We start from the raw sequence: 14,737 nt of genomic DNA, 5'->3' as shown, positions 1-14,737 counted from the left end.
TTTCAGCATATTGAAAAAAAAGCTTCTTTTTTTTTTTTAAATGATTTTGTTTCTTAGCACCTACACAAACATGAAAACAGAAAGAGAAAATGATAACAATAAATTATGTAGCAACATGAGTCAGAAAGCCACAAGTTTATACCACAATTCTTATCCAAAGAAAACATTCAGATAAAGAAAGCAAAATACTCCAAAAAAAAGGTAAAGGGCAAAAAAAAAAAAAAAAGAAAGAAAAGAAAAGAAAAACTGAGTAAATGGGATAAAGATAAGCTCAAAGAATGAGCAATACAGTGCAAGTGGACTTGACAGCAATCCTATAAAAACAGATTGAAAATGAATCTGGGATTTATATTTAAAGAAGCATATAACAGAAGACAGAAGTCAAAGTTATGAGAACATGTTCCATATGTTACCACACGTCCGTTAAGTATTTGTCACATACTGAAAGTATGTTACATATTCAAAACAGAGGAGCAGAGACTTCCTGACAAGATTAGCAGTCTTACCAGAGTTTATTATACGCTATCACAAACTAAAGATCCACGGGAAGACCAGAATTAGGCCTATGTCTATGCAGTTGATAGCTTTGTTCAGTCTTTTTTTTTTTCTAAATCCCCAGTTTTTCATGGATAATGTTCTACAGAAGCCCAAGATTTTAATTTAAGTTTGCCTTTCTTTGTTTGAGTCTATGGACATTTCTAGCTGTATCTATATAAAATGTATAAAACTGAACAACCTCCTGGAGTACGAAGCTTTGTCTCCACAGTACAGCATTAATTTTTCTATGCTAAGGACTTTAAAAAGTGTTTTGAAGTCTTAATCTGTGATGCATAAGTCTTAAATACATTTCCTTGCCTCCTGACATCTGTGGTTTGTCAGCAGATGTTACACATTTATAAATTGTCGTGCAAAGGTGCTCAGGAAACTTGCAAATCCTTTTTTGTGGAGTCAGCAACATCAGATAAAGCTGCAAACTCTAGAACTAAAAAAAAAAAAAATGAAGCTGACGTGAAGCCCAAAACGTGCAATTCCTGAAATATGCACTTCAGATTAGTTCCAAAAGCGAGTCCATACCCATAGACTCCCCCATGTTAAAATGCTCAACTTTACAGCAGAAATAAACATATTTACAGCCTGGTTTAAAAAGTGGTTTTGGTTTCATATAGTTAATATAGCCATTTATGACAGCTGTACGGTCACTCATGCATTTAAATTATGTTAAGGTTTATTTTTATGCGTGATTAAGGGCGTGGCTGCTTTAGGTGACCTCTTTGCTCATTTTTGGACTACCACACTGAGCTTAAAAAAACGCTACTCCATCACACCAGTAGTAAACGTCACCTGAGCTAACAAGAGTAGCTAGGAAGTTTTTTATTTCACACTGGGAGAGAGGGGATTTTTGGAAATATTTTAATTAATTCATATTATTTAGGTTTCCATCCATGCATTTTCTGCTGCTTGCCCATTATTATTACTTGTTATTGGTATAAACTGCTGGGGAAGTACCAAAAAAAATTACAGCATTATATAATAGCGAATCAATCCACTCTTTACTTTGGCTGTTTTGACTGTAAAACGGATATTAAATTTAAGGCTGTGTGGTACTGGTAAACCAAGATTCCTTAGGCAGCTGTTGTAACTCGTGAGCTGTGGCTGTATCAAGGTTTGAAACTGCCGTGAGGAAGATTTAGAAGTTGTTAAGACGTTTAGCTAATCGGGTAAACACTGCACAAAGCTATGGCTCAGTAGTAAAAGAAAAAAAAATTTTAATGACTATTTGTTCATCATTTTTGTTTTTTATCAGTAACAATAACACACAAAATTTGTTTATAAGCGCCACCATTATTTTTACTTATTACATTATGTGCCTTTAAATTTAAAAAAAAAAGTGAACATGAATGCTGTTTATTTCCTTTCAAAGGACGAGCAGATCACTGTCCGTAAAAACCTACCAAAGAACCTAAAACAGCTCAAGTTCGTTCCTGCTGAAGCATATTACATACTGACAGAGAGAATTAGATGTTGAAGTTTTAAAATCTCTTTTAGATATGTACAACTGTTTGGGCTTCAATTTGGCTCTATTAGGCAGAACCTGGCTGCTTTGGCAATGATTCAGCATCGTCATGGAGTAATGGTACTGAACAAGACTGTACTTTACTTTCTGGAGATTTGCCCACGCTGGGGTTTAGTGTGGCAGTAGGTATGATGTAATAATTACCCAAGGGTAAATACAACACAATGGAGAAGAAAAGTGTGGGTGTTCTGTTATTACTGCCACTTAATAGCTTTCAATGGTTTATAGTCATTGCTTCTGTTTAAATGTAAGTCTTTTTTCAATTAATCATTTGAACCTGCTTTAAAATAGGACTGTTTATAATAAAAAAAACTCTAATGGAACCTCTCAATCTGAAAGAAATATTCAAGTATTTAGTGTCAGTGAGTTGTTCCACCACTTTGGATCCAGACTTAAAACATCTCTGTCTTAGGTGTACAGACATTCATGGTCCCAAAACATGAAATTATCTGCTTCAGCATATTCAAATGGTCACTGTGAGCATGTTAGCATTGCCTTAAGTAACCCTGTTCTTAGTATAGCCTCCCAGAGCTGCCAGCGTGGACAGCTGCCTCTGCATATCTTTAGGTTTGCTCTTTAGTTGACCGTCTACTCTACATGTCTTCAAACAGACCATTGTTAAAACTTTATAATACCTGTTTCCCACTCTGGTGACCAGTGGTGGCTGGTGAAAATTTTTGGTGTCTGCAAATGACCTTTTTTTTTTTTTTTTTTTTAAATCAGAAATGAGAATAGGAGTAACATCAGGCACAAGTATTTACAGGAATGCAAACTGTCTACCTTTGGAGAATATTCTAATCATAATCTAATTTAAAATTATCAAGACTTACCAGAACTAAATTTCAAAACCATTCATCAAACTTTCATCAATATTTACAGGATCTGTACAAACTCAAAACACACAACAAAAATAATGAAAAAAAAAAAAACACTATTCAGGGCTCCAGACGAACTTTTTCACTGGTAGCACCAGTACGGCCCACTTTGTCATTTTGTTGCACCTCCCACCTGGTCAAAGGCAAAACATATGACTTTCTGAACATTTTCTTATCGATAAACACTATGAATTACTGATGCTCCCTAAATGCCCCACATTGCAGACTGCAGTACCTGCTGTTTGGTTGCTGCGGTGTGCCCAGACAGGTGTGTGACCAAAATGACTTTAAAAATAACAAACTAGGGTGTTCACATGTCAGATTTATCTGAGGTTAAACTCAGTTACATATATTCTACACGCGGTCTTTTCTACGAGCAGTCTTTTCTCCATTGACAGCACGGCCAGTGCATTAAGCCGTCACGATTCTCGCTGTCATCTAGTAGAAGAGGAGGGGAAAGGCCGTGTGACATGTCAGAAAGCGCAGTCATAACAACGTCAAAGGACAGTTTTGATATCCAACCACAGAAGACAAAAGCAATTAAAGACAAAATTAATCGGCTTACAGCACAAGGGGATGGGTCCAGGACGCACCGAGCCATACCCCGTGAGAAAGTCTGCAGCTGCCAATCAGAGCCCGGGCCGAGGTCACATTATCACGAGAAGTTTTTCGAGCTACATACACACTCATGTGTCCGACGCCCCGCATCCAGGAAATGTAAAATTAGTAAACACGCAGTGAAGACTAATATTAAATCTGTTAATAATACAAATATTGTTAATATAGCAAAAGAACATGAACGATATAATTACTTTTATTGTTATTTTATTATAATTAATGCAAATTTAATTTTACGTTTGAGAACTACTTTTTATCTGGTTAGTAGTAGTGGGGCGGCGCCCCTGCGCCCTGTATTAACCAGCTGCCACTGCAATGGTGACATTAAATGGTTTTGTCTGGTTCAGCTGAAGTTTTTTTACTTTGATACTTTTTTTACACTAGTGTTAAATTTACGACCTCCCTGGAGGTAAATATCAGATGTGATCACGAAGTTTGCCGACTGCACTGATAGAAAGCAAAAAACTTCTTGCATTTGACTGCCACCCCCTTTGAAGTAGTCACCTTGTGTAATACAGTGTTTCTGCCACATTTCGAATGCTCTCTTGAAGTTCCAATATGTAAACATTTAAAGTCAAAATTGTGACCCTTCACCTTGAATGTCATTTTGGGGAAGAGGATGACGGTAGCAGGGGTTTAAGTCTGGCAAGTAGTGCAAGTGGAAAGCTATGATTGTGTATGTGTGGCCAAAAAACGTGTGTTTGTTTTCTAACATGCTGTGAGCAGACACAACAGTGTGTGACATAGTTCAGGTCATTTGTATTTAATGATTTCCATCAGACGCCTCAGGATGGTAGAGCTAGATGCTGACAGTCGGAAACCTATGGCATGAAGTCATGATGCTCAACCTTGGGAATACAACAAGCATGCTCTTGGCCATGCTGTTGACCAGATATGCCTTAGTTGACATGCCTAGTTGACAGCAGTGGAGTCGACAGAAGAGCAGAACGGGTTAGATCGGAGCAGAGACGAGTGGAGAGGTTCTTCCAACATTCCTGTTTGTTGGTTTGTTAGTCATCGCTATAGACCTTGTCACCAGTGACGGTCCTCGACGGGAAGGTTTGGTCAGTTTCACAAAAAATTTGATGATGGCTCTCTGCAAATTTGAGGTCCATAGTGAAATCACAGCTGCATGACGGCAGAACGTGACTGCCAGAGAGGGTTCCGAACTTGGCAGGAGCACTGGAGCAGTGTGTTGCTGCACAAGGTAACTGCTTTTAAGGAAATGGCATCCAAATTTATGGTTTTTGCTTTTTATCGGCATAGTCTCAAAACTTCAGACACCTCATGTGCTACATAAAGCAGCAAAGCAGCTGTAAGGTTCAAAGTCTTCTAACTACTAGTATAGTATAGGCAGCATCCAACTACAGGATCTTAGGGCAGATGCAAAGTGGCATGAACGTTTACAGGAATGGCCCTTTCAGCCTTTCTGCTTCTATTGCACTGTAGAATCCAACAGTTTTGACTGCAACATGAACTGTGAATGCACCAAAACAATAGAAAACTGTAGTTGCTAGACATAAACTCCAGTTCTATGAGCATGTCAAACAGGTTTGTTATGTTAGTCTATGTGGGGAATTCTACTTGGAAGGTCGAGAGGACAGAAAAACAGCACTTGTTGTTTTCTTGAAGTTTAACCAATCAACAATGGGACCAACACAACAGTGTTTCAGGACCGTTCAGGTTTACTAACCCTGGACTAGGTATTTTCTTCTTTCCGTAAAATAGCCCTGAAAGAGTTTTTGCAAGGCTTCTTGTTGTCGGAACATGTACAAAGGTTTTGGCTGTCCTAAAATGGCCTCCAAGTCCCTGGAGTGGATTACCACCTTACATTTTTAGTATGCTCAACAGCTATCTACAAGTCAACACAAATATGCAAATATCTGTACTTGTCTGTCTGTCGAACTTCAGCTTGATAGTATAGTCAGCTATCCACATACATCATACTCTGCATACAAAATGACAGCCAATTTAATATCAATATTTAAAATGCAAAAGCCAAAACAACAAATACAAGACATACAAGCCATGTCTCAGAGGGATGAACTCGGAGTGAAGTTCTGTTTTTAGGAGTCAGCAGGTCTAGACAGGCTTGATGAAGAAGGCAGGGGAGGGAGAGAGACACTTCAACACTAACCCTGTTGTTATGCTTCATCTCCTTTCCTGTTGAAACACAAGGCAAAGTTAGCCCTGGGGCTCAGATTTTTTTTTTTGAAATTTATGTTGATGGTTTATGTTCTGAAATGGCATTTTACCTCAGAAAAGTCCTGAAGCTATGGGGTGACAGTTTAGACAAAGGAAATGATGAACGCGCTCACTTGGCCTTTCCACATCGTATGTATTTCTGAATCGTTCTAAGAATGAAAGGTCCTCTGAGCTCCACTGAGCTGCTCTTGTTTTGGCTCTTGTCTGTGAAACAGGAGCCAGAACTGCCAAAGCTCATTTAGAGACAAAGCATTTTAAGCAGGAGCCTGTCCACCTCTGTCCACAGATCAGCCAGGCATGGCGGCCAGTGAGTGAGGTGACATTTCGGTCTTTGAAGGGGATGCCTCTGGCTCTCTCACTCTTGCCCTTTTCTGAGGATAAAAAGCTGTGGTTTGTTTTTGACAGGCACATTTGGCCGCATCTTCCACGGTGTGTTGCTGGATGAAAAGGACCCCAGTAAGGAAAAGCAGGTCTTTGTGAAGACAGTGAAAGGTATGCACTCTGTTCTAGCTGTAATACACAGTTGTACCCACACATGTCACAGAAATCAAAGTATCATCTAGGAAGTTGCAAGTTTATCTCTCCTATCAATGTGTAATTTATCCAGTGTGTTTACGTGCACTTGAGTCAAAAGGTTACTCAGATATAACAGGTTATGCAAGTAACTGGGGCACATGCACTTTAGTAACCTGGCAACTGCAAATCTGCATATACACGCAGCAGAGCAGCAACAAGGAATATCTTATACCCCAATATATTTTGGAAGCTTAGTTCAATGATTTTAACCACATAGTCATAGTTGCTGCCTCTTGACCCATACTGGATACATGGTTCAGCAGTGGAAAACAACTTTTTTTTAGGCTTCTACAGGTCACTTTGATTTACATTTTCAATTGTATTTGAAGTATAGGTGGACTTCATCCTGCCACACTATGCACTGCATTATTCCAGAAAAATCTGTCTTGTGAAACCTTCTTAACAAGGTTTCTCATTTGTATGACAATTACGAAATCTGCTTACTGGAAAAAACGTCTGTAGCCTAGCACGACTCATGCCAAAGACGTAAGATGAATAATGAAGGACTGAGGCGTAGCAGTTCAGCTGACCGTGTAAATTTGTTTTAGTTTTTTTTAATTAAGAGAGCAGTGGCGTTGAGTAATGTAGATTGTTAGCTAAACACTGTCGATCAGAAATAGTAGGTGTTTTTCCAATGGCTTCAGCAGATGGCCATACATGGTTTCAAACCTGTAAACAAACAGACAACTTTGTCGGCAAATTAATTATAAGTCTTAGTCATGCAGCATGGTTGCATGCCAGTGGAGGGGCTCCTCTATGTAGGTCCGTCAGGTTCTTTGTTAGCGGCATGTGTCAGCTTTCTCTGCCAGTTGCCTTCTGACCTCTCCATTCTCTCATGTTTACTCAGGGAGGGGTGGATACCGATCTGCGAACAATATCCTCATGCCAGTTTTGGCTTTGTTAAAGTATTTACTTCCTCCTCATACGCCTCTTGGGAAGGGAACAATGCTGCTTTCCATAAGTACCAGACGATGGCAAAGCTGCAATCACAGATTAAAAACTTGCACAAGTCGGTTTTCCTCTGAAGTTTCCCACTACAAATGACTTTTGGCAGTGGGACTGTGCAATGAAACAGATAAAAATCAAACATCACATGGGGTCAGAGAGTAAATGTGTCCTTACCTTTTCAACTGTCACTGGTCACTCTAGTGTTTTTTAAAGATGAGATACTGTCTCTTCAGATCACGCCTCTGAAGTCCAGGTGACCATGATGTTGACTGAAAGTTGCAAACTTCGTGGACTTCATCATCGGTAAGTGGAAGCACAAAGTTAAACTTCAAGAAGGGAACATGGCACTATGCTGTTTCTATATTTAATGAATGAAATGAAAAATACTTTATTTATCCCAGAAGGGAAATTCAACATGTTGAATTTATTCTTATTTTATATGAACCTGGTTATAAGGGTTCTTTGTAGTCTCCAAATGACCAACAGAGAAAAGGGGAGATAAGTCTTCAGGGCTTTAATTAGTCTTTCATGTAAGCTTGTATCAGCCATGTTTCATGATTTCCAAAGTCTCTAGAAGCAGAAACAACTCATTAGAAGTGTGTTAAATGTTTGCTACATCAGAAGTTCTTCAGAAAAAGTATTTTCCTTCCACATGAAGTGCATTACCTCTTTATGAGGAAAAGTCAAATGTTGTATTTTAAAATGCATATAAAAATATGTGATGGAAACAGAGAAAATAATTGGGAATAAATGTGTCACATTTCAATCTTGGATAAGTATTTTATGATAAGTTTACAACAATGGTAAACGATTAATTAATTTAAATAATAATAAACAGTAAAACTCTTGAGAATGATCTGGCACCAACATAGTTTGTGTCTCACGTTGGAAGAAGTGGATGGACTACATAATGCCACGTAGGCCAGATTTTGACTCGGCTAATTTGAAATAATATACTATGTATGTAGCAATAACTGCATCCCACTCCCTTTATGTTAAGTTTCTTTTTCTGTTTTTCCTTTTTATGTTCTTTTTTGTGTTAAAGAAAGGGATATTCAGGCTGATATTTTGTGACTAATAACTAAAGCAGATGTACATACTACATTTATCACTGAATGTCAATAAAAACATAATACAAAAAAAAAGAAAGCAGCAGAATTTTGTCAGATGACAGCATATTGATTAATCAGTTAACAAGTTGACCTGGAGACTGCAGCCCTAGTGCGTTTCTCTACTGTAAATGTTTCAACAGGTTTAGTTCTTAACAAAGCAAAAAAAAAAAACTAGTTTCATGTGAACTCGGTCCTTGGCTGGGTTTGAACACTGATGAAACACAACCACAAACACACCAAAGCCGATTCTGTAACTGTACAGATAACAAAACAAACATTTTTTCTGACATGAATGTAGCACTTGCATGCTGCACTGTGGAATTATTTCTGCAAATTTTACCCCAAACGTACAATAGCCTTGCCAATTTGAAGTGCTCGTCTAATGTGGAAAAAGATTGTCGTCACGTTGGCCTATTCCTTCCTCTTTCCTTTTTCTGAGGTCAGCACGATGATTAGATTTGCTGACACTTCCTCCTCAGTGGTTTGGATGACCCCTTTTAACATGTACTGCTGTCTTCCCAGAACCCTTTTGATGTGACTTCCACACATATGTATACGCAGAAAATAACGATCTAGTACACACTGTTCCTGTCTTTCTCCACCTTTAGAAATCTGTTACCCATAAGCCATGTGTGCACAGAGGATGGAGAGAAGCCAATGGTGCTGTTGCCTTTCATGGCTTGGGGGAATCTCAAGCTGTTCCTGCGGCAGTGCAAGCTAGCCGAGGCTAACAACCCACAGGTGAGGCTTCAAATCAGCACACATTTGCTTGTTAAACTGTAAAGATAAATGCCCCAGTGAAAGACCTGTGTAGCATTTATAAAGCTGTTAAAAAATCCCTTGAATTAGAAGAAAAGTCAGATTCCATCCCAGTGTTCAACCTGAAAGAAGGTTTTGTGTGTTTGTGGGAATAAAAACACCAAGTAACACCTATAGTAACTACTGTTTACACTATGATTAGAAAGTCTGTTGATATAGTCAAAAAGCTGGTGCTCAGGGCAGAGATTTTTATTCGCTATGTGAAGACAATCAGGCTTTTGTACAGGTTAACCTCGGGGAGTCTTTGATGTGCTTGGCAAAGCCACACCACAGATCCAACCAATCAATCAGCTCCAAAATACAGATGTAGCAAAACACTTTGCAATCACAAGATGAAGCTTGCCAACCATTTGCATTAATCAAAACCCCTTTGTAAAGTCTCCGGTAACACATCAGCACCTTCCTTCTCAGCAATTTCTAGCACTTTGGCAGTTGTGGGAGACAAAGACATAGTCATTAAGTTGTGCTGTTGCAATAAACATCAAGCTATAAATCAGCCATGTATCAGTGCAGTTGAGACTAAGCTCTGGGAAAAGCACTAAGAGAGCACAACAGTGCGGTGTGGCATTCGTTCTGAAAGCGAACATCTGGAAGGTGCAACTGTAAGGAGAAAAAAATTGGAGTGTTGACCTTTTTCACAGTTGTCATTTTTCCATTGATGACTGGTTGTTAGTGTGCATGTTGCTAGACTCTTTGGTTTACACATCTCAGTTTGGCATGAATAGTTGACCTGAAATGTTCTTATCTTTGTTCACTGGTTGCCTTAGACTTTTTTCCAGTGTTGTGGGGAGTATTTCATTTTGGTCATATCACAGTATCCACCAGCAGATAAGACATCACCCAAAGTATTTCCTCTCTGTGGATGTGAGCCAAGGATTGTGCTGACTGAAATAGAGCCGAAGCAAAAATATGTTGAACACTTCAATATATTGTGCATTGACTTCAGGAGCTCTCTTATAAGTTACTATTGTCTTTTCAGCTATACAGGATGTTTACATTATTGGAGCTGCCTCACTTTGTTAGCAGTCAGGGGTCTTTTCTGTGCATACTGTTAAGGATTTTTTCTGACACACCTGCTGCCCAGCTATTGTCTATAAGGCCTTCAGTAGCTTGGAGCACAAAGCACATAACTTTCTTTCATGTCAGACTCGTACAAACCTTCAAATAACAAACTTTTTGTGTCATGTCAGGTCACATCCTGGTCCCTCTCCTGCATACAACGTTACTAAGCAATGTCAGTTATGTGATTTTACAATTCAGTGTTTCCTCTACATTCATTTAGCAGTGGCGGGCTGCCATTCCTAAATCCTAGCTGCCGCCCCTTCAATTTTTTTTTTTGTTAAATTTACACCACCGCCACATGTCTCCACCTTCACAGCAGACTCCTGCATGGGGGGATCGGGTACTCGCGAGTACTAAGGTAAACGACAGATAACTATCTTGCTCAGTATCTACTCTTTGGGGGGTTAATACAACGTTAATTACTCGCGAGAGCGCAGAGAGTGACGTCACGTCCAGCACCAGGCTCCAGGTCAGAGAGTCGGAGGAGGGTCGTCTTGGAGAATAGGGCAGCGACTTACTGGAGGAAAGGTAGACTTATTTGCTTAAGGTAACCCATAATAGATTTTACATGTTAAATAGACATTTGCAAAATATTGATAGCCAGCTAACGTTACGTAACATATCAGTATCTTAAGTTAATTGGGCCCGGGGCCAACTCAGTGTCACTAATGTGAGTAGACTAACTGATAGCATTAAGCTAATATCTACACACCATGATGTAACTGCATCTTCAGATGAGCTTGTTCAAATATTTCTCTAAGAAGACAAAGACACCTGATGGAGACGAGGCTAGCCAGGTATCATTAGCCTTTTACTGACTCATAAATGATGACGGTTAGAATGAATTACTTTTAAATGATTAGGGTGTAGGAAATTGAGTGAAACAAAGTCTTTATTGTTTCTATTTGTAGGTGAAGACTGACTTGATAAAAAGCTGCAGGGGCTCAACTTGCATCATGTGTGCTGCTGAGCATCAGCGGCCACCTCTCCGAGAATTTCCCTACAACAGAGCCTTAGAGCTCTTTTATAAAAAACCCAGAAACAATAATTGTTCTGAGCCTGGATGCAAAGTTTGCCACTGATTCTACAGCCCCATCAAGAAATTGTTATTGATTGTTTTTTTGTTTTTTTTATTTATTGAAATTTATTGTTTTATTTTTTATTCTTTTAGTTTTTACATTCAGCCTTTAAAAAAACATTTTCAACTGGCCATTCAATAAATAGGTTGTAAAAGTAAAATCCGCAGTCAAATGTCATTTGTTTACGCCACCACGGCTCCCTGGAGAGCCTGCCCCCACTGCTGAAAAAAATCCTAGAGGAAACACTGCAATTTCAGCACAAATATAATCTGTAGTTTTTGCAAAGTGGACTGAGAGGGTGAGTGGTCTTTCTACATGTTAACATCAGCATGTTACCACACTTGCAGTAACAAAGCTAACTAGAGCTGGAACGAGTATATCTCTTACTTGTTGAATATTAAATTATTTGGCAACTATTTTTAGAATCAATTATTTGGTTTGAGTACTTTTTTAAGAAAACATCAAAATTCTCTGCTTCCAGCTTCTTAGATGTGAACATTTCCTATTTTCTTTCCTCCTCCGAGTAAAATAACTAAACTATCTTGTTAGTGGACAAAACAAGACATTTGAGGATATCATCTGGGGCTTTGGGAAACACTAATTGACTTCTTTTTTTTCCTAACTATTTTATGACATTTTATGCCAAACAATGTTTCGATTAATCGAGAAAATAATCAACAGATTAAGCAACAACAAAGATAATAATCATTAGTTTTAGGAAACATGCTAATGTTAAGCAGATGTTTGACACATCTTAGTTTTGCCAATTCACACAAAAATGGTTTTGCACACTGAATGTGCTAATTAGCTTAAGTAAGTACCTGAAGGCAGTACTAGAAGAAAAGTTTAAGGTTCACCAAACCCAGCCTTTGTACAGTGTACCAGATTTCATGGCAGTCTATCTTTAAACGCTAAAAACAACAACCTGATGATACAACTAGAGGACAGAAGAACTGTTAAACCAACACTGCCATCCCTTCAGCCAAGTTGCTTGGTATTTAATACTTTTTGCATTATTAGATTTTGATAATTATGTTTTAAAAGTGTTCGATTCAGGGAAGCAGCATTGGTTTAAACACGTCAATAGGGTTCTTCATGGCTCACAATTAGTGCTAGGGAGGTGACTTTGGACAACAGCAGGATCGGTTCACTTTATAAAAAGGCAATGAGATGAACAAAAATTGTCTTGTGCATTTGAGTCAATGAAACCCCAACTAACAAAATGCAGGGGATTTTCCTTCGCCACTGGGTAAAACCTCTTTGGGGGTGCCAAAAATTCCTCTGTGCAGGAAAAACCCAGGTCATGTTTTTCAGTTGATATATTTGTAAGGTCTATACCTTACTTTGTTAAGCGCTGTGTGATGGCATGTGTTGTAAACTGCTATACAAATAAAATTGAATTAAAATTTAATTGAATTAAACCTTACAGTTGAATTTCTAGATTTCGTGAAGGTAATTTCCATATTTGATCCATAGTTCCATGTAAAATCAAGTCAGCTCTCGCCTCTTGTTCTCAGTCCCTCCTGTTCTTTCCTTTTTTTTTTGTTGTTGTCTTTCCTGCTTCTGTCTTTCAACTGCATATTGTCTCTGTTTCTCCCTCGTTTCCTTTCAGGCGATCTCTCAGCAAGACTTGGTGTACATGGCCATCCAGATTGCATGTGGAATGAGCTACCTGGCTCGCAGGGAGGTCATACACAAAGACCTTGCCGCGAGGAACTGCGTGTAAGTGTCCCTGACCAGGTTCAGAGCTGTCGTCAGTCTGTCCTCAGATCCTCCCTGCAGCTTTCAGGTGATTTGCTTTGGAATTTAATTACTAAAAAAAAAATAAAGATGCCGACTTTGCTTTCTCCCCTAACCCCCCCCCCCCCCGACAGCATTGACGACAACATGCAAGTGAAGATTACAGACAATGCCCTCGCTCGAGATCTATTTCCTATGGATTACCACTGTCTGGGGGATAATGAGAACCGGCCAGTCCGCTGGATGGCTTTGGAAAGCTTGCTCAACAACGACTTTTCAAGTGCAAGTGACGTGGTAAGAAATACAGCAGAAGATATTCACTGTACTTTCCTGCAATCCTACATCCATGCTGCGTTGACTACCAAAAAAAAGTCACAAAAATACCTTATTCTATCTCTCAGGAATGGTAACTACATTAATAGATATTGGATTTGCAGGAAACATGATAGGACATCCAGGAAATGGCACCAACTCCATTCAAGCCATTCTTAGACTCGTGGTCAAGGTGTCAAAGGGAAGGGTGGTACAGTGTTGAGCGCCGTGTGTGGCTCTTCCTGCTTTCCTTTCCCAGCAGAGCAGAGCAGGCATGACGGAGACATCCGGCAAGTTTTACAGATCCTTAGAGACACCGCTCAGACACCAGCCAGACATGCCCCCACCCCTCCACATTCCTCTTATGGTCATGCTGCATCATGGCAATCATGGCACTTACAGTTAACAGAAGGCTGGCATTAACAGCCAGCTAACTAGGGGAAGTCCAGACAAGTACTTGGAGCCGTATAGCATCATCAGTGCATCACTGTTACGCACATAAATACGATATACCCTTATGACAGTGGTTATACACATCAGATACAAAAGCTAAACAGAATGGGAGAGATACTACTAGCATGTTTAGACCTTTTTGGGAATGTTGGCAGTGCACTACGTGCAGATGTGGGTGGATGACTGTACAACATGTTTTTCCTCTGAGGAGCCAGGCTGTCACCTTGCCCTCTGTTCTTTATCACTGCCTGCTCTTCCTTTAAAGGTCCTCTGTCACCTTTTTGTAGCTTATGGCACTCTAATGCTGGGCTCAGACTGAAGGAGTTTGAAATCAGGTTGCATCACTCACATAAAAAAACTACAAAGTTGGAAAATAATGGCACATCACACACTACAGGATCACTCGAGGAATAATTCTAACAATCTACAGTTTCACTCCTAATTATCAAACATGTTTGACACTGTAGAAGCAGCCCTGATGAGTCTGTCAGCAGTTTGGGAGGTTTAACCCTCTTAACCCCAACCAGTTTCTGAGAATCTTTTGCTTCTGTTACACTTTGCCGGGACAGGGAGGAGCAGAGGTGGGGAGCGAGAGATGAGGAGTGAGGACATTGGGGTGAGATAGAGCATCATGCTCTGTCACCGGACTGTGTGGAATATTTTGGCACTTTAGCACTGTTAGTGTATCCATTATTGTTGTTGTTATTATTGTTATTATTATTATTATTACTAATGTTGTGTTGGTGTTGTGTTGTTGCTAGTACAACAATTTCTCTGAGGTACCCTACCAAAGGGATCAATAAAGTTCTATCAAATCTAATCTAATTTTTACTGACTGCAGGCTTGTTTTCACTGTAGTATACA

At 39.3% G+C, this 14,737-nt stretch overlaps 1 protein-coding gene across 2 annotated transcripts in view; it reads left to right on the top strand.

The window, feature by feature from the left end:
* The window catches only part of ryk (receptor like tyrosine kinase), a 51,802-nt gene that overhangs the window by 30,073 nt on the left and 6,992 nt on the right, over positions 1-14,737 (top strand). For both annotated transcript variants that reach the window (XM_008277550.1, XM_008277549.1), the window contains exons 10-14: positions 6,178-6,264; positions 7,530-7,599; positions 9,017-9,149; positions 12,981-13,090; positions 13,243-13,402. In XM_008277550.1, the coding sequence (XP_008275772.1) occupies positions 6,178-6,264; positions 7,530-7,599; positions 9,017-9,149; positions 12,981-13,090; positions 13,243-13,402 (560 nt within the window). The remainder of the gene's footprint in view (positions 1-6,177; positions 6,265-7,529; positions 7,600-9,016; positions 9,150-12,980; positions 13,091-13,242; positions 13,403-14,737) is intronic.

This window comes from Stegastes partitus, unplaced genomic scaffold (assembly GCF_000690725.1).
Source record: "Stegastes partitus isolate 25-593 unplaced genomic scaffold, Stegastes_partitus-1.0.2 Scaffold100, whole genome shotgun sequence".
Taxonomy (NCBI): Eukaryota; Metazoa; Chordata; class Actinopteri; family Pomacentridae; genus Stegastes; species Stegastes partitus.
Note: the sequence above shows the minus strand (reverse complement) of the source record. Positions and strands in the feature narration are given on the sequence as shown.